This window comes from Neopelma chrysocephalum, unplaced genomic scaffold (genome assembly GCF_003984885.1).
Source record: "Neopelma chrysocephalum unplaced genomic scaffold, ASM398488v2 Primary Assembly neopelma1_63, whole genome shotgun sequence".
Lineage (NCBI taxonomy): Eukaryota > Metazoa > Chordata > Aves > Passeriformes > Pipridae > Neopelma > Neopelma chrysocephalum.
Genome location: NW_020897720.1, coordinates 11,365,060 through 11,391,559, shown reverse-complemented (window position 1 = coordinate 11,391,559; position 26,500 = coordinate 11,365,060). Strand labels below are relative to the sequence as shown.

At 41.7% G+C, this 26,500-nt stretch overlaps 1 protein-coding gene across 6 annotated transcripts; it reads left to right on the top strand.

The window, feature by feature from the left end:
• Positions 1-10,208: 10,208 nt before the first annotated feature.
• On the top strand, positions 10,209-25,912 carry RUFY1 (RUN and FYVE domain containing 1). Of its 6 annotated transcripts, none has more exons than XM_027682736.1 (18): positions 10,209-10,520; positions 15,058-15,231; positions 15,553-15,670; positions 16,363-16,464; positions 16,790-16,913; positions 17,319-17,377; positions 18,095-18,160; positions 18,775-18,844; positions 19,726-19,827; positions 20,275-20,391; positions 20,736-20,903; positions 21,642-21,739; positions 22,200-22,319; positions 23,107-23,236; positions 23,658-23,752; positions 24,177-24,225; positions 24,415-24,492; positions 25,178-25,912. In XM_027682736.1, exons 1-18 carry the CDS (start codon positions 10,253-10,255, stop codon positions 25,319-25,321), a joined length of 2,082 nt encoding a protein of 693 aa, XP_027538537.1. In that variant the 5' UTR covers positions 10,209-10,252; the 3' UTR covers positions 25,322-25,912. The 6 variants fall into 6 exon arrangements, with proteins under 6 accessions (XP_027538537.1, XP_027538543.1, XP_027538538.1 ...); XM_027682742.1 differs by having other exon boundaries at positions 10,246-10,578; positions 25,178-25,321; XM_027682737.1 differs by lacking the exon at positions 10,209-10,520 and adding an exon at positions 13,112-13,298 and having other exon boundaries at positions 25,178-25,321.
• Positions 25,913-26,500: the final 588 nt, after the last annotated feature.

Sequence of the window (26,500 nt, the reverse complement as noted above, 5' to 3'; positions counted from 1 at the left end):
ACTGCTTTAAAGTCTTATTTTAGTCTGGTACAAAACTATAAAAAAAAAAACATAGGTAGGAGAAATGTGAGAGTTATTGTGGCTTCTCTTTACTTGTCACATCATGGTATAAATTTTTCCAGCAAAATATAAGCCATTAAATTGCAAACTCAGGAATAACAGCTTACTCAGCAAAAGCATAGGGCCATCTGCCAGCTGTTGAGTCATCACAGACTGTTGGTGCCACATGCTCCTCACAGCAGCTGAATTTTCATCAAACTCTGCAGAATAGCAGGTAGGAAACTATCACAGTCAAAGGAAAAAGACAAGTATGTGTGGACAGTGCATTGGAAATGAAACTGTTAATTAACAGGGCTAATCAACTAATCAAAAACAGGGGAACACAGAACTTCCTGAGATGCCTAATTTTTTGTCTTGTCAAGGGTCAAATCCTGCCTGTTTAATTCCTAAGCAAGGTCACTCAAATCAGCAAAATTAAGCATATGCTAAAGTGAAGTAGATTGTTAAGTGTCACCTATAGAACACGGATTTCTCAGACTGAAGCAGATACAGATGTTCTTGCCAGCTTGCATGATTCACAAAGATTAGATTTCTGTATTGATATTCTTCTAAAAACAAAGAAGAAAAACGTAAAATTCCAACTAATTCATATTGGACATGTTTTAAAAATAATGCATATTGTAACATGGAAAATGGTTTTAAATTGTGAGAGGGAGAGACTTGCTAAAAAATCAAAAGCATTGCACTTAGATTTTCAGTTTAATAACAAAAGTTCCTGCCCTGAAGTAGCTGAACTGATATGTAATTTCCCATGGAGAGGAAAGGTTCCTCTCCCACTTACATGTTTTCATCCCTGCACTGTCTCTGTGACTCCTTTGACTCTTAGTGAGTTCATTCAACTCTCCAAATTAGCAGAAAAAATACTGAGGGATATTTTTTTGGTTTGTTTTGTGGTGGGTTTTTTTTGGGGGGTGTAGTTTTCTGCTCATTTAGTCAGCTGAATCAGCTCATGGTCAGTGTCACATGAGTCCCTGAGCCAACAAAGGAAGATGAAGGGAGGAACATGCTGATGACAAACAAGCAGAAAAAAAGAAGTAAGAGGTGACATTGTCCTCTTGGAGGTTGTGAGCTCCTGCACTGGCTCAGACATAACACAAGATTTAATACCAAAGATGAACTTCTACTGACCTGAGCAGGAAAACACCTGAGGATTTGGGGCTCTGTTACAATTGGTTATCAGTCCCAATTCCATCTCTTCTTCCTATGATCCCTAAGGACAATGCATGTTATATTTGAACATATCCCACTTTTCCACTACTAGTGTCTATGGGCTTCACATCTGCCCTGGAAAATAAAGTTTTTCAGGAATTTTAAATAAAAGTAACAGTAAGCCTCACAACTACGATCATGAAGTTCCCTATACTGAGGAACCTTCCCAGTGAAAATTCTTACCAGTTTTCAGTGGCTCCTCTCCTGCTCATAAGTAGAAAGTTACTTCACAGAGGTTCAGATCTCCTATTAATTATTCACTGCAGAGATTGAAATTTTGATTAGCAGGGACTAAAATCACTTTTTTGTTTCCTTCTCTTAAAGCAGGGGGCATATCTTTAATTAATGCCAGTGAAGCTCCTCTTGATAAAGCAATATAAATATTAGTGAAAAAAAAATGTGATCATGACACCGTCAACTGTGTTCACTGAGGGAACATAAAGAAAGAAGACAAATATAAAAAGCAGAATTGAGAATGGAGTATTTTAAGGCCCAAAGTTCAGATTTGCACTATCTGCAGTCTATCACAAAACTGGTTTTAATAAATTTCAGAAGTATTTTAGCCACAAATCAAGTATTTTCCTCTGGACTCTGTGCTCAGTGCATCTCAGAGCTGCTCTAGAAGTAAAACTTCACATAATGAGTTGTCATGGTTTAACCCCAGCTGGCAACTAAGCACCAGGCAGCTGCTCACTAACTCCCCCACCAGCAGGAAATCAAACAACTGACTGCTCTGATTCTCATCTAAAATTGAATTTAAAAAGAAGCTGGCTAATTAGGAATCTCTATAGAGTGTCACAGTCAAATGAAAAGAGATCTGTATCAGAAATTATTTTGAAAAACAGTTAACTTGCATCTAGATCTACAGTTCCATTATTTTTTTGTATCTGCACTAAGAAGAGACTAGCCTGAAAAAAAGGTGGGTTTATGTTAAAATAATGGCAGTGCCTATATTAGGAATCAAACTGATTTTTCTTTCATTGGATTTTATCAAATATGGGCACAATGGTGAGAAAACATAAGTCAGTCATATAAAGAAATATATTAGAACTTTCCTCTGCTATCATACAGTCCTAGTCCTCTACAACTGCACTATCAAAAAGTTGAAATATGTTCAAAATCCTCTAACATCCAGTCTGCTCAGGACAAAATTTTGCTGTCTTTCCTTCATCTTTCTAATTCTGGGATTCATCATACCTACATAATTTCTCGAGCACATACGGATTATGCAGCTCAGCCTCTACAAATAACTAAGATACTTTACTTTCAAAGACATGTAATGAGCTGATGTTAGAAGCCTGTGGCAAATCTGGTTGATTTTGTTAATGAAAATTTATAGCTTTCACTGTGCAACATTTTCTCTACAACCAGACATAAAAGTAACCTTACCTGGAAGCACTCCAATTCAACAGCAGCATTTTGATTTTTTTTTTTTAAATATTAGCATTAAACATATATATAATAATATCAAATATATACTCAAACCACATTAGCTCTGATTGTGCCAGCCATGATACATGCATTTAGTAATACAATAAGAAGTCCCTGTTCCAAACAGCCTTGCAGTCTACGTGGACAAAATTAAGGAAGATAGTGACTCTCCTGTAGAAAGAAAACTAAGGCAAAGATCAGAATCATAAACAATGTAAGCATTAGGACATAAATAAACTACCACAGATCTGGGAATAGTACAAAGATCTAAGTCTCCCTGCAGTGTCTCAGCCATAAGGCTTCTCCTTCTGAGTAAAATGCAGTATCACTTAGTGTTGAACTGTGCAGTTTTTTTAATCAAGCAATATAAACATATAAACATAACATTTTCTCCAGAAATCAAAAACCAACTATTCTTCTGTCACCATGCAACTCCCAATAACTTTTCAATTTACAACCAATATACAGCCAGCTGTACCTGCCTTTACATCCCACTTACTCATCTTTTTCAGCAGCATCTCCAGATTCCTCCTTTACCTGAAACTACTTGTGGGTTTTTCAGAAACATTAATAGTAAAAATTTTCAAACATTAATAGTAAAACTGAGATCTGTTCATCCTGGGAGTGGATGCCTGACTGGCAAGAACCATTCTAATTGGAACATTTGGAGATGCACCTGGAATAACAACCTGTTTTGAGAGTTCCAAGACAACAGTGGTTACACACCAACACAATACAGTGAAAAAAAAAAGATCTTTTCCTTCTGTATTTACAGACTGCACATGGCAACCCTGAAACAGTTAAAGACCAAAGTAGGCCCTCAGGATTATGTGACAGTGCCTTGGGTGGCCTCATGCCCTCAACTATTATAAAGCATTGACTCAGGGAAGATCAATACCAACATATCCTGGCAGCACTGGAGTTGGGAGCTTATGAATTCTGACCAGATCAGAGCCTGAAATGGTAATTGGCAGAGAATGACAGGATTTTTTATTCCTCTTATTGTAGTTGAAAACGAAACGTGTGGTTTATGCTGATTAGAAAAACAACAAACTCCTTAACTCTTAAACTTTAGTCTTTATTACAATATTTGGGTCTCACATTTTTCTTCCTCATTTCAGTCAATAGGTCCATTTTCAGATGAGGGTTTGGGGGGTTTGTTTTGCTTTTGAAAAGAGAACAATTATTCAAATTTGAGGTCTAGAAAATTTTGCTACAATTACTAATATCGTATTTCCAACAGCAGTCAGGGCAATGTGTAAAATCTTCTGGAATTAATAGACCAAAGAGGAAAAGGAAAGATGGCAACACACTGTATCTTAACAGCTGGATGCCAATTACCACTCTGTGTTAACAAACCACAGCCATTTACCAGAGGTGTCTTTGCCTCCCCACTTGCACAAAGTGGCAATTCAATTAGACATCTCTTCCTTCCACACAGCTCGAAATTTTAAACAAGTTTCACCTAAAAAGATTATTGACCTCCACTTCATTTCATTGAAGCCATCATTACACTTCTTTATTGCCACCCAAGTTATTATAAATTATGGCTCTTTCACAATTCTGTAACTCTTATCTTCGTGTGCTTTTAAGGTTCACCCCTAAGAAGGAGGTCTGCTGTAGAAAAAGGAATTCTCTTGATCATGTGAGATAGTTTAAAGAGATCTGTATTACATCAGGTGAGGTGTCAACAGAAATTTGCCATGGTGTGCACTTCTAGTAATGCCACCTGTAGCACACTAAATGCATTTGACATTATTAGACCCTTCTAATTTCTTTTTCCTTGCTGAAAAATTTGTCATGGTTCCTTGGTTGCTCCGTTTCTCAGTTTCTGATGAAGGAAATTACATATGCCCACAGGACAATATCATCAGCATCCAAGATTAAATGTACAAATCAGGAACAGGGTAAACTGAGGATTTAAACAGAACAAATCTGAAAGAATAATCATTTGGAAACTTCTGGGGAGGTTCTGCTATTGGGTGTCCAAGCCTTCAGTCTACACCCATGTCTTGTTTTCTCTGTTTTCTCTTTATCTAAAGACAGCTACTTCAGATGCAACTCCTAATCACAAATTCCCTAATCCATTGGTTACTAGAAGCTTTTGGAATTTAGCAGGACAATGATTCCTCTTTCTGATTCTGGTCCTTTTTTTCCCCTATGCATTTACTGCTGGGATGATGCCAGGAGTCCCTATGATTGACAAAAGATGGAAAGAAGGATGTTTAAGATAAAACACTCCAGTGGTAACTCTGTCATCTGTTTTGTTAATCTGCCATGTGGAGTCTCTGTGAAGAACCCAGGCCAGGCAGAAAACTGGGGGTTGAACAGGACACCCATATAGTGAGCAATCCTTCCAACACACACTTTGGAAAATACGAACTGTTTCAGTGCATTAAATCAGCAGAAAAACTATTCACTTTTGTTGTACTAATTTTCTGCCAACTCAGTGCATTGAAATGGCTCAGCAACCCAACGACCAAGGGACCTGAGGAAAGGGTTTGGCCAGAGGCAAGAGATGGAACAAGGCAGCCAGCAGTTCAATTGCCTTAGGGTGCTAGAGAGCTACAGCCTGCATTTCCTGCCAGTTTTGCCTGTGACTGGCTTGTGGAGAGGTCAGATGGGGAGCTGTGCTGTTGTAAGGAAATGGGAACACACAGCTGGAGGAAAAGGAGAACAGCAGCACTCCAGTGGCCCTTTAAACTAGTTTAAATCACTAGAGTGACTGGTGCCCTATGTTTCTCAGTTCTGTTTCCAAAGGTGACATGGTTACATACGATTAACTCCCTCAAATGGATTGGTGAAGATATTTCTAGAGGATTGTTGGTGAGAGACCACTCAGCAACCTCACTGTTAACATCTAACCTGCCTGCTCCTGCTTCTCTCTTACTCTGAAAGACCTGAAGACAAATTAGCCTAACTTGTAATGTGGGCAACTGGTAACAGAGACACAGTGAAGCTGACTGAGCTGCACACCTGCATTACCCAAAAGCTTAGGTTTCCCTTTGATCCTGTCAATAACAAAGGTGCTTTTGCACATCTGTAAAACACTTAGTTCATTTTTTCCCTTTTTCCCCCCATAAAAATTCCTATTGAATCAAAGTGTCTGGGAGCAATCCCTAAGTGGGGCAAACCAAGTATTGGTTACAGCTCTGTAAGGAAAAATGCTCTGAGAAAAGAAAGGAGAGAGAGAAGATATTGTTCCTATTTAAAACAAAGAAAAAATCTAGCTAAAGATTTATTGACTTCACTTTCGGTTTAAGCTCTCTAGATATCTTCCTAATTAATATGCAGTGTCACTCACAGAGCAATCAGAAAATGAGAAAATCAAAGGCAAGAGAAAAGCTGGGAATTGCACTTCTCACACTACTTGTTGCAATCTTTTCCAACTCTTGGTTTACTGCACCTCACAGAGGGGACTGAGTTATGAGACCTGAATTCTTTGTGGAGAGACCTGAGCCAGTCTGTGCTACACTGTGCCCTCAGGTGCACAAGTGCCGTGTCACCAGACCTGCATACAAGCACCTAAATATTCTTTAGTATCTTAAACAGAAAAGATTTGTTTAGTATTCCTATTGAAGAAGAAACTTACCATTTAAATATGTTTTAGGAAACCAAATACCTTTTGCATAATTTATCTTTTTGGCTGGAGCAGCAAAACACTTTCATCTGATATATGAAGTACCTGGCAAAATTTTACATATTTATATAAAATATATGACTAAAATAACTAACAATGTTTTTGTGTAGCATAAGGTCTTTTTCTAAACTTGTCTAGGGAGTATATAATGTATTTCACTGGCTTATATAATATCTAACAATGTTTATTTCTGCAATTTGCAAAATTTCTGTTACACTATTAGCAAAATATGAGCCCATTTCTTCAGCTAATTAAGTCACATATAAGTATTCTCATGTGTGCTAGTTGAAAACTGCATTAAGTACCAGAAATGTCAGTAATTTCAAAGTTACCATGTTCCTATCTTACTAGGATTCAGTCTGTAATAACATTTATAATTCCTTTTACCCTATGTCCCTCAATTTACATCACTTTTATAAAACCTTTGAAATTATACTTGATACTAAACTGTCTGCATGCAATAATGGGGGGAGAAGCCAAGCTAGTAAGAACCAAGGAAAAAAAAACCCAAACAAAACAGATGAGTCATGAAAAACATAACCCAAAACCACACAGGTCACAAAGTCTATAAATCACACTATTCAAATAGATGTGCTCTGATTTCTGATTTCTGTAGACTGGATCAAATTATATAATTTATCCAAACTTCCCTACACATAAACTGCTTGGAACATTATGTAACAACTTTTAACAGGAAAAAACCCAACTGTTGTAAAATACTAATAATTTCATAATCCCACATGAAATTCTAGAACTGGTAAATGACCCTGACTGATTAACGTCTAGGATTCCATTAGGGAATATTCCTGGACACTTATTTAACAGTCACAAGTTGAAGGTCCTATAAAAGTGAGCCAAGAAACTACTTCCTTTTCCCTACATGGTCTCTGTGAGCACAGGTTATGTCACAGAGCAGCTTCAGGGGTTGCTCAGGAGAGCAGCTCAGCTTGTTTCTTTTCTTTTTCTTGGGGGCTCTCTGGTATTTTCTCAGGTAGCTGCACAAGGTGGTGTTTGCTCTGGGGCTGTCCTTGCTGGATGTTAGAGGCTGCTCTGCAGATAAAGTAGTGCCACAGTGTCACCTACTGGGAAGTTCTGCCTCTGCCTTTCTTCTTACAGTGCCAAAAATGATAAAGAACAAAAAGGAAAACCCGCGTGTTGGTTTTACCTGGTTTCTGATACTTCACATTCCAGTCCACTACACTCCTATTGAAAGCTTTTTTCCTTTTTCTTTTTCTAAAAACCTGGAAATAGTTCAGAGCAGAACAATAAATATACTGGACTTTTCCTAAGACTGTCATTCAACATATACCTGGTGAGTATTTGGTCTCAACTGGCTGATTTAAATCTGTATTGAGCAAGTTGCTGTTCTTTTGATTCTGTGCCAGCATCTTAATGCAAGTTTCTCCTCTACATTTTACACTATCTTTTCCTTTATTTACTATAATGACACACATTTCCACATGACATTCCACTGACATTTATGTAGTGTGGCAGACCTAGAGTAGCCACAAAATGGGTTTTCAAAAGAAAATATTGTTCATCTTCACATGAGTAGCAAGAGCTGGACCAGTGGTCTGTAAAGTGACAACAGTGGTGAAATATCATCATCTGCAGAAGACAAATAAAAGTAAGCCCACTCTCAAAGCTACAAGTGAGTAGTGTTATTCATGCATAGTGCCCCTCCTTGATAAATCTGTGAACCAAAACCAAAGTAACATCACTTATGTTTTTCCCCTTTTTAAATTTATTTTTATTAAAAAAAAAAATTTTGTAGCTTTTTTTTTTAATTTTATGTGCTTAAAGCTTTATTCTGTATAAATTACACCCTCCTTATCTGCCCCAAATGACTACTTATGAAATTGTAATCTGTAAACAAAAAAAATCTCTATTTTAGGACTCACAATGTCACAAGACTTCTTGCCTGCTTTAAAATAAGAAATGTGAAGACAGAGGCATTTAAAGCAATCAGTGACTGACTTCATAACATTTAAGTCATTTTGACCAACTAGTTACAAGGGAAGCACAATTAAATTTTATGCACAGTATAAAGTTTCCTCAACAGACACTTGAAATAAAATGGTCAAATGTGTCTTTAATAGTAAGAAAAGATGATCACAGACTATGTGATAGTTTCACTTAATATTTTTACAAAGTAGATAATTATGAAGCTATAAAGGGGAGTGTGGATCATTGTTACCTTAAGAGAGCAACATAATGAGGTAAATAGGAGTCTTGGCTTTGCTCTTATTTTCTCAGTCACAAAACTTTTATATCTTTTTCTTCAGATGTACTGGAAAAGAAACATTAATTTAATGCTTAGAATCCTGCTTCTAGCTAAGACTAACCTCTCCACCTTGACTCTAACAAAAAATCAATGTAAACTCCTACTCAAGTCAAGAGGTATATTCACGTAGTCAACTGCAAGATAGCAACTTACAGAGCTATGAGACATTATTTCCTTATAAACACAGCCCAATACTGCTGCAGTCCACAAGATGGAGTAAAACTTATCTCTATCACCCTTTAGCAAAAGTAGATTAAAGCCTATACTTAGCTCATATGAATCATGGGTGAATAAGAGGCTGCTGATCTCTGAATTCTCAACAAAAATATAAACATTTCCCAGTGCTTTGAGGAACAAAAGTTGGTAAATTTTCAGTGTCTGAGACCCCAAGATGACAGAATCAATCTTAAAATAGCTTATTGTAGAATAAATAAGGTATAGGCCTGAAGATTTATATTGCTGCAAGACTACTGAAATTGATTTTCAACTCTCTCATTCTCCTTCCAGAAGACTTCCATCTAGGTAGCAAAAAAGCTGCTATACAGCATCTACTATCACATGGCTAAATAAGTGGTGTATCTCAAGCACAGGCAGTTGCTGGATGGGAAAACAGAAAACAAGCCACACATCAGTGGGCTACACCAATAGTTGAGGCACCCAGTAAGATCAAATTTTCATACTAGGATAATTTCAGTTCCTCTTTATGATACATCTTTTCTACCAAACACATTAGTGAGGTGGCCTTGCTGGCTAGTTGGGTTTTCATGTGAGTGATGCAGGCAAGCCCTCGTCACAGCAGTGCATCTGTTACACCAAGCCTCCATTTTAACCACAGGCAGAGTCATAAAGGTCTTTTTCATCTGTCGCAGCTTAACCGTGTAAATCTGAGATGCCAAAAGGCATTAATTTTCTAATTGAAAATGATGTCTGGGGATATGGATAGCAATAAAAATCTGTACTTTTGTTAAACTTTCCTAACTTGTTTAAAGGTAAACTCTTTCTTCATCTTCCACAACCCTACGAGTCTGTAACTCAGAACACCAGGGGAAGTGCTCAGTCCTGGCCAGGCCTGTCTCGCAGCCCTGCCAATGCAGACAGATGCTTCACCTTGGCTGCAGTACCTGCCCGGGCTCTGGTACCTGCCAGGATTCCCGGTACCCACCCGGGCTCCATGACCTACCCCAGCTCCGGTGCTTGCCCAGGCTCTATGCTCTGCCTGAGCTCCATGACCTGCCCAGGTTTCCACAGTATCCACCCGGGCTCTGTAACCTGATCGGGCTCTGGTCCCTGCGAGGGCTCCGGTGCCTGCCCAGGCTCCCGGTACCTGCACAGAATCCTGGTACCTGTCCGGGCTCCCGATACCTCCACGGATTCAGTATCGGCCCGGGATCCCAGTACGTGCCTGGGATCCATGACCTGCCCGGGCTCCCGGCACCTGCCCACATTCCCGGTCCCTGCCCGAATTCCTTTGTTCCTGCTCGCACTCCCTGCCCCTGCCCGCATTCCCTGTTCCCGCCTGCATTCCCGGTCCCTGCCGGAATTCCCGGTCCCTGCCCGCATTCCCGGTTCCCACCCCGTGCCGGGGGCGGCCCCGCCGCCGCTGGCCGCGGTCATGTGACCCGCCCAAGATGGCTGCCGGGGAGCGCCGCTCCGCGCCCGCCGCGGGCAGGGAGGAGGATTTCGAGATTATTGACAAAAAACAGCTCCCTGACGCGGCCGAGCTGAGAAACGAGGAGAAAGCGAAGCCGGAGGAAGGGAGGTGGTCCGCTCCGATCTTGTCGCTGGCCAAGAAAGCCTCGGAAAACTTGGCACTGAGCTATGGCAGCGCCCTGAAGTCCGCGTCCCTGGTGGGGTTCGTGTCCAAGCCCGGCAGCAGTGACAGCCCGGCAAAGACAAGTACGGCTCCGCTTCTTTAGTAAACTCGCTTTTGTGGTGCGCAAATCAGTTCGCTCCCGTAAGTGCTGCTGGTTCGTGTCAGTGGTGCATGGGTGTTACTTTGAATTTTCTTTTTTAAGATGCTGCGGTTTTGTATCGGAGCAGAATTAAACGATCGACACAGATGTAGAACTTAAGTGTATTATAACCAAAAGAAAACTAAACTCATAATATATTTGGGAAAGTTGACTTTAGTTTTATGCTGTAAGCTTTTATTTGCTGGCTTTTCTCCCTCTTCTTAAAGCTCCCCTCGGCTGCACTGAGGGATCTCCCAATTCCATGTCCTCCCTAATGTGCTGGTTCAGGGCAGGAACTCGCTGTATCTATCATGTCAGAGAGTGGACAAGCAAACTAAGATACAGATTTGTTACAAGTTACTTTTTAACTACTCTAAAAGTTTAACCACAGCTTGCTTTGTTGAACATCTGCATTCAAGGATCTAGCAGCTGTACAGTTTTATGGAACAGGTCTCTTAGAACTGAATGAAAAAGACTTTAGTTGAATCCTATGGAAAATAAATCTCAGTGATACTCATAATGTGGAAAAAAACCCCATTCAAATGCAGCAGAAATTGGGACTGGAGCCTTGTACTCCAGTGTCTCATACTGGTGCTTAAGTCTGGAGCAGTGGAGATCAGATTTGCTCCCTTGTGCTACCTTTTTGTTTTTGATGGTACTGAGTGTTCAAGGCAGCGTTCTGTGGGGCTCAGCAGGGACAGGATGGGAAAACCAGTTACCGCTAATGGACTTTTTCATTTTTTTGTGAAAATTCCCCAATGTTGCATGGTCAGAGTTTAATTGTCCTGAAAAAAATAGACTCTTGTCTTTCCCTGCATCTCAAAGTCTCACGCCAAACTTCTAATGGATTTGTTTCCTGGGTGCCCATCTTGAGCACCTGGGATTTAACCTGACAAAGGGCAGAATATCCCATTTTCTTCATTTGCATTTGGAATAATGCTGTGAATACATGTAATTCACAAGAACATACAGCTTTTGGCAAGGGACAGGGAATGTGATGTTCTCTTGCCTGAAATGGAGCTCCCACACTTAATGGAACTTTTACCGTAGTCTTTTAGCTTCTTCTTTGTAAAGTAAGGGACTACAACACCACGTTCCCAGATTATTCAAAGGATTTGGATATGTTGATGAGTTTTATGGAAAATTCCATACAAAAAATCTGATCATAATTTAAATATAAAATGTGAACAGGCACTAAGTCACCTGTTCTACCTGTTCAATATTACCTTTGGCTGAGCACTATAAATTTAACTTAAAGCAGATATTTTTAAGAAATAAGCTAAGACCTGCAAGACCACTTGTGGAAAATTTAGAGCTTGTTCCCTGTATCCTCTTTTTCCTGAGATTTTATAATCTCTACCTGCTGCTTCACATCTGTTGATCACATGTTTTAAACACACAAACCCCATCCTAAACCAGGGTGTGCCACTGAAGAAACTGTGTCCTGCCTTGCAGAGAGGCCGGGAGCTACAAATCTAAAGAAAACAAATCAAGAAAGACTTGCAGTCCCAAAGACCAAGAGGTGGAGAACTGTGAGCTTTCCTTTGTGCTTCAGTGCTTTCTGACTTCAAAGTGTGCTGAATAATTACAGTAAACAAGGCATGTGGCTTCAAAAAGATGTTGGAACAAATCTCTTGAATTAGATGAGAGACAAAACTGTGTGACTGCATTCTTAAAGATTGCAGCATCATGTCTGTGATCTTTTGCACTTGGGTAACCTGATTCCTAATCTTTGAGGCTTGGCTTCGGTAATGTGTCTAATACCTGTTTATTTTGCATGTACCAGCTTGCACAGTTTTGCAAAAGATGTACTTGACTATGTAAATTTGCAACTAAAAAGTCTAAAAAGAATGTTCAAATAATTATTTAACTTAATGCAAGCCATTATTAAGACACTTTAAGTTTGTTTTCATAAAGAACATTTCATTCACATTATTTTTTTTTAAATCTTGTGGGTAATACATATATATTAAGCCAGGCTTACAAGCAAAGTATGCCTGATATGTAAAAATTTTAATTCAGAAAACCATCAAAATGGCTAATATTGAAAACAACCCAAAAAAAATCACTGATTTTCTGTTTCTAGTGTGTAACCTGACAATATTGACATTCAAAATATTACAGCCCTTTTAATCCTCAGTCTCATGTCTCTTTAAATGCAGTTTTGAGGCATCTAATTGCTATAGTCAATATACAGTATACACTATATATAGTATATTGCATATTAACTATATATATTATAGTATAATACAATATAATGTATAGTGTACAGTAAGCTGCTGAGATGACAAAACTTTGTGTGCTTTGTGGTTATTATGATCAATTCTATTAGAATGACTCCCTATTTTCCCTCTTCTGAGACAAGGAAGAGTTTTGCTCATTTTTAATCCTAAATTAACACTGCGTGCACAAAAAGAAAGGTAAAATTAGTACTGAAGAGACTTTTGCACAGTCTTAGGAATAGTGTTGACAATCTTGAGTGTGACTGACACAGGGGAGTGTGACCGTGTCTGACCCACAGGTGACAGCAGGACTGTCCTACTGCAACAGCGGTGGCTTAAAAGAGGATTTCAGTGACCTGTGGTTGGCAGCACCTGTCGGAGACTGTGGATGCCTGAAGAAGCAGAGGGGCTGAAGCCAGTCCCTGTCCCGCTCCCCCTTTTGTCCCAAAATAGGTTTTTTCCCTGGGTATCCAAGAGGCTGATACCCACACAGAGTGCAGGTATTAGATTTATTTACAGTTCTGCAGTGAAAGGGGCACTGGGAGGCAAATCCACAAAACCAGCCTGACGACCACCAAAACTTTTCACTGTTTTAGCAAACAAAGGCATTAATGTTCATTGGCTACAAGTTACCTAGTCCTCTTATTAATTAGTATTCTTCTATTGGTTAATGATTCCCTCGCTTCTCATGCTAATTAGTCCGCATGCTCAGTCTTTGTCTTCTTTTGCATCAGTGGGTTTATTGGGTCAGTGGTCACAATCGGCCCCTGCCGCAATTACCTTTTACCCAGTTGGAGCTGATTCAGCACAGTTGCCGAGTTGGCTTTATTAGTTTTTTCCTTGTCTTGGAGGTTCTGCCGAATGTCATAGAATCATAGATCCACAAGGATCATCGAGTCCAACTCCTGGCCCTGCACAGGACACCCCAAGACTCCCACAATGTGCCTCAGAGCTTTGTCCAAACGCTCTGGTGCTGTGACCCCTGCCCTGGGGAGCCTTTTCAGTGCCCGACCACCCTCTGGGGGAAGAAGCTTTCCTAATATCCAGCCTAAACCTCCCCTGACTCAGCTTCATGCCGTCCTTGCGGTCCATAAGTTCTGCATTCTCTGTGTCCACTCTCAGTGGTACATCCTTCTCCCCAGGCCTTGTTAACCTCCCCCTGCGTCTGAGGTTATTGAAACATGTCGAGCCCTAAACTTTAACAGGGCAATTCTACAGACAAGTAATTTGTCTTTCTAGCACCTACCTGGGCATCACTTAGAGCTGCTATCTGTTTCACGGATTAAATCTCCCTTCCTGTTGGTTAGACCTGAAAATATACAAAGACTGAATATCAAATAACATCCTTTATTGAGAAAATTCGTACATATCCCATATTTTGCAACAGCCCCCCCCCCCCCCGGGCTGCGACGAGCCCGCCCCGCGCCCCTCACACCGCTCTAAGATGGCGCCCGGCCCGCCCCGCGCGCTGTCGCCGTGGTAACGCGGCGGGCCGGGGTCCCTCAGCCCCGGCGGGTCCCCCCGGCCCGGCCCCGCCGCTCAGGTAGGGACCCCCCGGGCCGGGGGGCTGGGGCCGCGTCCCACCCGGGTGCCAGGAGCGGCGGCCCCGCTCCCCGCGGTGTCGGCGCGGGGGTTCCCCCGGGGCTGCACCCCCAGCCCGCCCCCTGCGCGGGATGGGTGGGGGGCACCGCGGGGAGGGGGCTCCGAAAGCTGGGCAGCGTCTCCGCGCGGATTCGCCCCCTGTACTCGGCGCTGGTGAGGCACCTCTAGTGCTGTGTCCAGGTCTGGGCCCCTCAATTCAGGAACGTCATTGAAGGGCTGGAGTGGGTCCAGAGAAAGGAAAGGAGCTGGGGAAGGGTCTGCAGCACAAATCTGATGAGGAGCGGCTGAGGGAGCTGGGGGGGCTCAGCCTGGAGAAAAGGAGGCTCAGGGGTGACCTTATTGCTCTCTACAGCTCCCTGACAGGAGGTTGTAGCCAGGTTGGCCTCTTCTCTCAGGCAACCAGTGACAGGACAAGAGGACATAGTCTTCAGCTGTGCCAGGGGAGGTTCATGTTGGACATTTTGAAGAATTTCTTCACTGAATGGGTGATTAGACATTGGAGTGGGGGTGATGGAGTCACTATCCCTGGATGTGTTTAAGGAGAGACTGGATGTGGCACTCAGTGCCATGGTCTAGTTGACATGGTGCTGATTGGACTTGATGATCTCAGAGGTCTTTTCTAAAGCAGCTTTTCTTTCCCCACCTGTGTGCCCCCAGGTGCGCGGTGCCACACCATGGAGGAACGTGCCAACCTCATGAACATGATGAAGCTCAGCATCAAAACCCTGATCCAGTCAGCCCTGAGCCTGGGCCGGACCCTGGACTCCGACTTCCCCCCGCTGCAGCAGTTCTTCGTGGTGCTGGAGCACTGCCTCAAGCACGGGCTGAAAGGTGGGCTCCGGATACCAGGCTGAGGAGAGGCAGGTCAATGAGTCGCTGTTGAGTTCTGTTGTGTCTCCAGTTTGACCTCTGAATGACATTGTTAATTGCATAAATGTACAATGCTAATCGTTATTACAAATATAACTATGTGGTTAGCCCTCTACACCCTGTATTTTGTGCCTCCTATACTGTCAAGGTATTTTTAATGCCCCCTTTTCATTGACATGTTAGAAGCTGGTAAGACAAAGTAACACATAGACTAAAATTTTTAATTCCAGAGTTGGTAGCCTGTTACTTTTCCTCACAAACTTCTCTGTGTGCTCCCTTTAGTGAAGAAGACTTTTATTGGACAGAACAAATCGTTTTTTGGTCCTTTGGAGCTAGTGGAAAAACTGTGTCCTGAAGCATCTGATATAGCAACTAGTGTTAAAAATCTGCCAGAGTTGAAGTAAGTTGGTTGTTGGAGATGATGCATTTCACTCACACTGCTGGGAAAAGGAATCCTTTGTGTAGTCTCTCAGCTTCCTTAATGAGATCTTATTCCCAAAGGCAAAAATACAGCATGTAGGAGGCATTGACTTCTCCAGGAGATAAGGAGAATACCTCAAAATATTCAGAGTTTCTGATTGAAACAATACTGTCAGATTAAAAACAGTATTTGGAAACTTTTTAACCTTGCTAAAAATAACTAAAGCCTTCACAGTTATTTTCTCTCCTCTTCTTTCCCCCACTTTTATAACTTTGTGTCATTTTGTGAGTGCACTAGTAGTATTTAATTTGGGTAATTCAGGATGATGGAAAGAAACTGTTTTCAGTGCTAGGGTGCATCAGTGGTTGGGTTATAATGGTAGCTGACAATATGTGTCTTTTCAAGTTAGGAAAACTTTACAATATATTTTTACTTCACCAAAGAATGGGATATACTTAAATGCTTTTGTGTTCCGGAGACAGCAGTTCATTCCCCTAGGGATATTTTTTTTCAGTTGTTGGGGTTTTGGAGCTGGGGAGGGTTTGTTTGTTTGGGTTTTTTTTAACAAATAATATCCTTCATCTCACTTTGTAAACTGAGAATTTTGAATTGCACAAGTCTACTTAATAAAAAGCTTTGTTTTTACCAAAACATGCAACTTTGCATTTTAGGACTGCTGTGGGCAGAGGAAGGGCTTGGCTTTATTTAGCACTCATGCAGAAGAAACTGGCAGATTATCTCAAGGTACTCTTGGACCATAAGCATCTGTTAAGGTAAGAGCATATTGTGTAAATTGTGTTCCCCAAATCACTGACACCTTGTGTTGCTCCAGAGAGAGTAATTCCTTGACCACTTTAAGCTTGTTCTTGCAGCCTGCAGAGGAGCAAGTGGTTAATTGTTTTTGCAGTGAAGCTACAGAGGAACTTAGTCAAGTGTTTTCTGAGAGTTCTGAATCCTCAGCCTTGTGCAATAAATTGGTGGGAAGGGGCTGCTCAGCTGAGCTCTATAAAGGCTGTGTTACTGTTTATATGATTTCAGTGATGGAAGTGCCACTATAATTGTTTGATGTGCAGTGATGCCTGATAATATTTCTTCCAGTGAATTTTATGAACCTGATGCATTGATGATGGAGGAGGAAGGAGCAGTTATTGTGGGTCTGCTGGTTGGACTGAATGTTATTGATGCAAATCTTTGCTTGAAAGGAGAAGACTTGGATTCCCAGGTGAAGATTAAACTTAAGTAGGATCAGTTGGTATAAGATTCTAGTAGAATTAAGTACATCTATAAATACTTTACTGAGATGGGTCCAGAGTTCTTTCCAGCATGTCCTGAGTTGAAGCTTGTCACGTTTGCCACAGTGAATGGAAAGAAAGTACATAAGTAGTACTTTACAGAAATACTCTCGTAACTAATAACTACTAGGAAACTGTTCACACTAAAATATGCTTTTATGACAAACACTAGCTTCCATGTTTGCATCAGCTAGGAAGAATATAGGTATTGTCTCTGTAAACTTAAACTTCATATTTTTATCATTTTCCAAATACACATTTTATCATTTTCCAATTCTGCTTCTATGCAGAATTGCACCATGAAGGTGTCTTAATATCTTAAATGTATTTTTCAGGTTGGAGTGATTGATTTTTCCTTGTACCTTAAGGAAACACAGGACAGTGATGGCAAACAGTACGTATGGTGAATTAATAATTCTAAACCATTGTGGGTTTTGTAGAACAAACCTGTCAGACAGTCTGTGGGAGGACATGAGTGCTGGAGACCTCAAATTATTAATCATATTAAAAGAAGAATCCAAAACAGATTTTGTTAGCTAATACTGACTTTCAAAGATTGAGCCCGTGGTGGTTTTAACAAGAATACAATGTGGAGAGTTTGTGTCTTGAGCTGGGACCAAATTAAAAGCACCCAAATATTAGATTGGGCTTTGTTTTGATTTTAGAAGAGATGATCTGCCAGGTCACCCACTGCTAAATCACTGCTTTGTTTCTAAGCACTGTTTCAGAAATGCTCTCAGTTAAGTAGCTCTCTGTGGGAGAGAACAGTTATAGAGGAAAAAATGTAATTTGAGGTGAAATGTTCGGTGAATTGAGATCACAGCTGTTGGCAGCACTGGATCTAGAAGACCTGTAGCAAATGAAGGGGATTTCATATTTTATGTGCTTCTGTCAGTTCAGAGCACTTTACTGTGGAGCTGCTGAAAAGCAGCCAAACAGCTGCTTCACCTCCCTGGTGCTTCTCATCTAGCTCAGGCACAAGTATTTTATAAGGAGAGGATAAAAGGTTTCAACTCAGTTTGCAAGTCTGTGCTGAAAGCCCTAGTACAAACTAACACTTCAGAATGAAGGAGTTTCTTCTCAGTCAGTAAATTTTTACTTTTACAACTAGAGATGGAGGGATTACAGCTGTCCTTGACCAGAAGCATTATGTGGAAGAACTGAACCGACATCTAAGGTGGGATTTTCATCTATTCTCATATACAAACACTTGCCCTGTTTAGCTTTTTCACTATGGCTTTGAATGTCTCTGCCATCAGTCTTAGAGATTTTTGTCTGATATTGAAATGCCTTTCCTGATTATTTTCCTAAAATCTTAGTTTCATATTGTAGTCTTGCTCTTCTGGAGGCACATGCAATGCAGAAAACAAGTCTGTGTAATAGTAGTTTACTTTTTTAAGGCTGATTAACATAACGTTGTGGAGGTATGTTTTCAAGAGAAACTATTACAAGTGCATCTGGAAGTTCATTCCTCAGAGGAGGAGTCTCTGCTCTTCCTCCCATGGGTTGTTCAGTGGGAAGAGAGGACCTCAATTCCCCTCTTGAGCAGGAGAGGTGTTGGGACTGCAATAGCTGAGCCAGAACAGGGCTGCCAGTTGTATGGAAGGGCATGGTCTTCTTAGTGCTTAACAGGGACAGTTGTCCTTCTTCAGGGGTATTTTTCAGTTCACCAAAGTATTTAGTTATTAAGAAATGCAAGATGGTAAAAAAAAATACTGTTGAGGACAGGAATAAACGCTGAATGTTGGCACTTCTTTTACCATTTTTATGCATCTCTCTTCCTTGCTGCAGTTGCACGGTTGCAGATCTTCAGAACAAAATAGACTGTTTGGAAAAGACCAATTCAAAACTCCAGGAAGAGGTTTGTGTCTGGTCTGTTAAATATTTCTCACAGCTCTTTTCCATCAGAGGCAAAACTCCCCAAGAATGTACCTTAGACCTAAAACATTTTTGAGTAGATACTGGTGAGATGTGGGGGACTGGGCAGACTGGCACATGGAGAAAGCTTTCTGGGAAGCTTCTGCATTAAATTAGTGGTTAAAATGCTTTTGGGCACCTATTTGGTAGATGGATTTCCTTAATCAAGTTTTTGGTCTTGCAATGGTGTCTCTACCCAAAAGTAATCAAACCACTGACATGGACATGACTTGTCCCTCTTCCTTCTGCACATACACGTGTATGTATTTGTCATGTGAGTGATCCTGGAAAAACAGGAGTTAAGAAATCTTTCCCAGCTGGGAAGTAAAATAGAATCCAGCAGCATGCTTTATGTGTATATGTGTATATATATATATATATATATATATATATATATATAAACTCACCACCACACAAAAAATATATCTGTCTTTCAGAGTGGATCTGTGTAGTCCAATTTCCAGTGTATTTTTGGTATCCCCACTTGAAAATGCTGTACAATTCCACCAGTGAATGCCAGCCCTGACCTGCTGTGTGACTTCTAGTTAATACCACAGATCCAGGGTGGATTTTAGCCTTTTACACTTGGATGCATTTCTTTGGGCAGTTAATAATAATTGATGAGGGTGTGAAGCAGAAGGCAGTGAACAAACGTGTGTGGGGTTATTAATTTTGGCTGTTCGGCTGCAGGAGGGTCGGGCAGCTCCTGAAAGGGGAAGTGAGCAGCACACCTGCTACAGAGACTGAACTGCTGACCTTAGAATTGCTCCAGATGTTGCCTGCTTGCACAGTGATTAAATATAGATCTGTTCTCTTTATAAACAGCTTGCAGCAGCTACTGACCGAATTGGATCACTGCAGGAAGAGCAGCAGCAGTTAAAGCAACAGAATGAATTGATTCGTGAACGGAGTGAAAAGAGTGTAGAGGTAGGTCACCGATTTAATGATGATGAGGAGACTTAAAATAAGTGATCTCTTCTGATCAGCTGTAGTTAGTGCTCTCAAACCCACTGGGAACTGGAATGCTCAGCCAAGCTGAGCAGGCTGCAGTGCAGATCACTGAGTTTGGGTGTTGTATGCTCAGGCATTTTAATTATCTTAGGCATTTAGATTTTCAGGCATTTAGATTTTGCTGTTCTTTATTACACACTCATATACTTGCAGAAGGGAGAGAGCATTCAAAGTATTAGAATTATTTATTTTTATTGTGTCTTTGAAATTTCAGCTTATTGATGTTTGCCAGGTCATCAATTGTAAACCATAAGAATTTTACTTGAAATGGCACATAGAAATACTGTGTTACACACAAGAATTACAGGGATACTTTAAATACTTTGTGATATTATGTGGCTTTTCTGCTGATGTTTCTTGTAGGTAACAAAAGAGGATACAAAAGTAGAATTGGATACTTACAAACAGTCACGACAGGGTCTTGATGAAATGTACAGTGATGTTTGGAAGCAGTTAAAAGAAGAAAAAAAAATCAGGCTGGTAAGGAAACTTAACTCTAGAAAGTGAAGTAAAAGACACAGGATTCAGCCTAAACTGTAACATTACAAATAAAATACATCTGCTGTGCACCTTTTGCAGCTATTCAGAATTCATGAGGGAATTGCAAGCAAGATGCCAGATGGGCATTGGTCATTAACAGTGTCTATAAAGAACTGGGAATTGGGGCTTTTGGAATGTTGGAAATTAAGGGTCTTTCTCTGTCAAAGAAACTACCAATATTACAGCAGAGACACATAGTTTTGTGTATAGGGTTATATGGGTTTTGGAAATGCTTATCCCTGATGTATGACTACGCTGCAGCAACTAGGAAATCTCTTTGTAAGGAACTAGAGAAAGAGTTGGAGCTACAAATTGGAATGAAAACAGAAATGGAAATTGCCATGAAACTTCTGGAAAAAGATACTCATGAAAAACAAGATACTTTAGTTGCACTTCGCCAACAGTTAGAAGAAGTGAAGGCCATTAACTTGCAGATGTTTCACAAATCTCAGGTATGTGCAGGGGGTTGGGGATGGTTTTGTGGGGTTTCTGTTGTTTGGGTGGGTTTGTGGTGTTATGTCATGGTTTTTTTCAATTGGACAAAAAATAAACTGATAAGCATTTCTACAAGGAAGCCATGGAGGAGTAGTGCTCACACAAAATATACAGAGATTGTTGCTGTTAATGAAATAAAAGTTTAACTAGCTTCTCCATTAAATAAGAGTTTAGCAAGCCTTTCCCTCCCATACGTGGTGCCACAAATCCAGAGGGGATTCCTCTCAATTTTTATGGGCTGTTTCCTGATACCTATTCAGGCTTTACCCAGGCCTTTGCCTCCTTCACAGGCACAGCCCAGTGAAGCCCCAGTGCTGAGTTGGGCCTTTGCTTTTGAAAGCAGTATTTATTTTGGGTTTTTTTGGCTTCCTGGTTCCATGCCCACTGAGTGCAGTTGGTTGCATTCAAATCATCACTGATTATCTTATCCTGCTCATTTAATCTGATAACTTCTTTCTTCAAGCTTTTTTCCAAAGAGAGGATTTTTGGCTTGTAGCTGATGTCATAGGTAAAAACTTAGTTAAGGGTTGGGATTTTTTTCTGAGGTCTTAACAAAACAAGTGGAACAATGTCTGCTCTGGCATTATCAGCATTTTGTTTGTACATTCCAGTTAGACTCAGGCCTGGCCTTTAGCAAGCTGAACATTCTTGATGTGGTGGCAGACTTTAAACACTGTGTTCACTGTTTCCTATAGAATGCAGAGTGTTCATTACAACAGAAAACAGAAGCAATATCCTCTTTTGAAGGAAAAACAAATGAGATGATGTCCTCTATGAAACAAATGGAAGAGAGGTAATAACTACAAGCTCAGAAAGTCGACACTGAAGTCAGTAGAAAGTTTCCAGTGTAAACCTTTACAGGATGACCTTCCATATGTCCCTATAGACATTTGGGCACATGTGCCAGCATGACCTTTTTTACTTTCTCCTCCTTATCTCTCTGTGCTTGCTGTTCTCTTATCCCAGGAAACATGCCCATAACTGACCCATTGAGAAGCCATAGCTCTTTCCATAGGCAGGCCATTTAAAAACACCTTAACTTCAGCTTAAGAACTAGTATGACTCTAGCTTTTGTTGTTTGGGGGTTTTTTTCCGAAATAATTACTTTCAAAAGTCTTTTTTTTTTTTCCTCCACTTGCATTTTCAGTTCAAGCTTTTATAAAGGCCTGTTCTGGTAAATCTAAAAGAAGAGGATGAGAGGGTGTAGTTAAGGAGTGAACTGACAACAAATGCACGTGTTCCTTGCCTCGTAGGCTGCAGCAGGCAGAAAAGGCCAGGCAGGCTGCCGAGGAACGGTGCACCAAGATGAAGCAGGAGCTTGCTGGCAAGCTGGACACGTGTCGGCAGCAGATGTCCCAGCTGGACAGCAAATGGTATTTAATCTGATGGAATTGTTTTCCTTCCCTTTTGCCATTCCTCTCAGAAGTCCTTTCTATTCCTTTTGTGCTCGGGTCTAAGGAGGGGTAGGTTCGAATTGTCTTGGCCTGAGCATTGACAGAAGCAGGCAGGATCCAGGGGAGCACAGCACTTCTGTGCAGTGCACAGTGAGCATGAGGATTTTCACATGGTTTTTTCCAGAATATCCAGTTGAGAGCACAGAGTGCCAGCAGAAATCCAGCCATTCCAACCAGCAATGGAGCTTTCAATTGCTTTTTTAATAAATCAGGAGATAGGCATGGTCACACTTGTAGGCTGAACAGAGAAGAGACTGTCATCCAAAGAGATTGGGGTTTTTAAGGGGGTTTGGGGGCTTGTTCTTAGGGAATGTTAATCCTCTGAAGATTTCTAATACCAACAGAAAATGCTTCTTTCACTGTTCAGACATCAGGGTAGAGTGTCCCTTTTAAACAATTTAAACATAGGTAGTGAAATATGTACATGTGGGGATTGGGTTTGGGGGTTGGGCCTTTTAGTTGTTTATTTTTCTTCTAGCTGTTCGTTGCTCCTTGTTTCCTGTGACCTGAAGATGTTAATATAGTTTTTGACGTCTGTTGTCATAACAGTTTGATATCTGCTGCCCATTCTTTCCTTTCCCAGAACACCACTCTAGTTTTACTCTCTTTTGGACAAGATTTCTTCTCCTCATACTGTTGCTATCCTTAAATTCTATGGGATATTTTTCTGCTATAGGGTTTTTTAGAATGAATTATTTTTCAATAGCTCAACTCTGGAAAAGGAGTTAAAATCTGAAAAGGAACAGAGGCAAACTTTGCAAAAAGAACTGCACCAAGAGAAGGATGCAACCACTCTGCTTAAAACAGAATTGCAACAGATGGAAGGACTGAAAAAGGTATGCACAAGCTTCAAGTGTTCAGAACAACTGAATGTGATTTATTTTTTAAGCATGAACATTCTTGTTAACCTGAAGAAGATTTGCTCCTGTGTGTGGAGCAGTTTAGATTCTGAGGGCACAATTGCACATCTGTATCTGTTTGTGTGCTCGTGTGTGGGCACAGGACTGATATGTTCTAGCTCTGCTCAACAATGTTCAAAGCCTGAAAATCTTCCTCTTTCTGGTAAATATGGTTAAATGATTTCATCATTTGTGCAGAACCAGTGGGTAGCTCAGCCATGTAATTCTTAACATCAAGCCTCAGAAACAAGTTTGTAAAGAAGCTGATTCTTGTGAACTGCTTGGGTAGTTTGGGTGGACTGATCAAGGTTATTGGTCAAACTGAACAAAAAAGTTGATTTTGTGCTTGATTTTATAGGAACTGAAAAAACTGCAAGACGAGAAGCAGCAGTTGGAGAAAGTCTGTGAGGAACAGGAACAAGCTCTTCAGGAAATGGGACTTCATCTCAGCCAGTAAGTTCTAGGAACTGAACTCCTGTAGGTGACGTAACCTGGAGTATCAAACTAATACCAAGAATTTTAAACCTCATCCAGTTACAATAAGAATTTTAGGAGGTAGTTACTAGGCATGGTAAACTAAAGAGCCATGAAATAAAAGTGAGAGAGATCCTTGTAAGAGCGAGCTGGCTGAGAGAGGAAATGTTTAGTTCTTACAGTGGAACTGTGCTTTTCCCACATTCTTCTGGTTATACTGAAAAGGGGGCAAACCCCAAAGTGACAAAGTTTCCTGGTGATAGTGAGTGGTTCAGAGGGGTAACAGGGGGCTGGCTGAAGAATTGGGGTGTAGATTCAGTAGCTGGACAATGGAATGGGAGGGAAAAAAACCAAACACAACTAAATATAAAGTCATGCAGAGGGCATAATTTTTTTTTTCCAGATCGAAGTTGAAGATGGAAGACATTAAAGAAGTAAATAAAGCACTAAAGGTACTCTACATCTCATGGGTATTTTGACTGAACATACAAATTTCATTTAACACCTTCAAATTTCACCACGGTTATTCTGCTCTAAAAGGTGGCTTTTGAAAAATACCAACAACATTGGTAAAATGGCTTTGAATTTTGTTTTGTAAGTTCATTTGTATCTCCAGTGTGGTTTTTATTCAAATTTTCCAGGGTCATACTTGGCTGAAGGATGATGAAGCAACACACTGCAAGCAATGTGAAAAGGAATTCTCTATCTCAAGAAGGAAGGTAATGTTGCTCAGTGGATTATTTTTAAACAATCCGTGGCAAACAAAAATGGTGCTGTTGCCTAGTTTGCAAGGGAAGACTGACCCTGTTTCAATTCCAGATCTTGTTGGCATGATAGCTACACAGTGATTAATTTGGCGTTTCCCATCCTAAATATAATGTTTCCTCCCGCTTTTGAGTGCTCTCCTTGGTGGGAGCTGTTGTGGGCTGTGTTCAGTCTCCCCTCCCGGCTGAGCAGGGGCTGACAGGCCGTGCTCCATGCCCGGCTCCCAGGGGGTGCTGCGGGGTCCTGGGATGTGCTTTGGGACAGCGCGGGGCACGTGGCAGCCCAGGGGCCGGATCTCCTCCCTGTAGAGCCGGGCCGGAGAGTGGGGCCTGGCTGCGGGAGGAATAGAGATCTGGAGAGAGCTCCATCAGTCCCTGGCCAGGCCCGCGCCTGCTCCTGCTCCCGCTCCGCCCTGAGCCAGGGCGAGCGCAGTTCCCGGCTGCGGAGGGAGGGCCGGGATCGGCTGCGCAGGATCGCGCGGTGTTGGGCCCTGCGCAGGAGGAAGTGCTGCCGGGAGGGCTGGGCCTGGTGGGGAGTGAAGGGGGATGTCAGCGTCCTCAGAAACCCTTCCCGAGATCTGACTTCTCTCTTCCTGATGCTGCTTTTAGGCAGCTGTGCTCACTCTGACTCTGTTTGCAGCACCACTGCAGGAACTGCGGGGACATCTTCTGCAACACTTGTTCCAGTAACGAACTCGCGCTGCCGTCGTACCCTAAACCCGTCCGTGTCTGTGACACCTGTCACACGTTGCTCCTCCAACGGTGTTCCTCCAACTCCTCCTAAGGCCCTCCCACCCTTGACAGAAGCGCTTTAACATTGGAAAGTAGCCATTATTTTTTTAATTCTGAATTGCAAGTGTCCTCTGTGCAGCAGACTGGCTGGTCTCTGATTATTTCCTCTGTGGGACAGAGCAGTGTAAAATAATTTGTAGGGATTGTGCAAGCTAATGCTTCTCCCAACTGGAATAATTAAGAAACTTATATCGACTGTAATTTCCGCTAAAGTTCTATTTGAAACTAAAATCACTTTTCTGATTTTTATAGGTATTTGTATTAAAATTTGTATATGTCATTTCTACATTTATTTGATCCCTGTAGATGTCCCTTGTCTCTGCACATGAACTTCAGTTCCTCTGTACCTTCACTGTAGGTGCTCCTGTGTGTCTCCTGGCTCATGTACAGTTTTGTATTTGCTCTAAGTCAGAGAGGAAAAGGTCAGTTTATGAATTGTCTATAGAAAGAGCTTTATGGGGAGTGTCGATGAATGTGCCTTCAGTTCACTGCGGAGTCAAAACCTGCACATTGTACTTGTTCTGGAAGTCGCTGTGACCACGGTGTGGTAGTTACACAATAAAGCCTTTTGCAAAAACTGAAAGCAAGAGACGTTCTGATTTTAAACAGCTGTTGGCCACAGATGCCAGAACAGAATATTCTTATCCAGCCATGCACATCCAGGGCTTAAGCTAAAGACTCCAGAACGAGTCTGGGATACCTGACCGACACTGTGGTATTCTGGAAGGTGACAGATGAAGCCCCTGCTCTGCAGCAGCTTCCACCCTTCCCTGGAAGAAAGGGGGCAGTGACTCCAGCTCGCTGTGCCCACCCCTGTGACCCAGCAGGGCAGCTCTGCCCCAGCCCAGGGATGTTCCTTCTGTCAGGCCTGGGCACAGCTGCAGCCGGGTCCCAGAGCAGTTTGTGTTATGGAGCACCAGCACCCTGGGCTGTTGCCTCACCCCAGGAACAGGGTGAAGGCACCACTGTCCCCAACAGCACCCTCGTGGAGGTGTGCACCCCCCAACAGGAGCATCGTGAGAGCCACGGGTTCCAGAAGAGCTCCCTGAGGCTCCATGTGGAACAGTGCAAACCCAGGTGGGATCCCCCCAGCTCTGCCAGAGGCTCAGCAGAGCCCATTGAGCTGGGCTCCAGCTGCCGGTTCTGACCTCAGTCACCCCCCCTCAGGAAG

What these genes read in the sequence shown, in the direction of transcription:
- RUFY1 (XM_027682736.1), top strand. Translation starts at nt 10,253, where the DNA reads ATGGCTGCCGGGGAGCGCCGCTCCGCGCCCGCCGCGGGCAGGGAGGAG. An exon ending in ATTCAAAACTCCAGGAAGAG is followed by an intron (nt 18,845 to 19,725) that starts GTTTGTGTCTGG and finishes CTTTATAAACAG; the next exon opens with CTTGCAGCAGCTACTGACCG. An exon ending in TCTCTATCTCAAGAAGGAAG is followed by an intron (nt 24,493 to 25,177) that starts GTAATGTTGCTC and finishes CTCTGTTTGCAG; the next exon opens with CACCACTGCAGGAACTGCGG.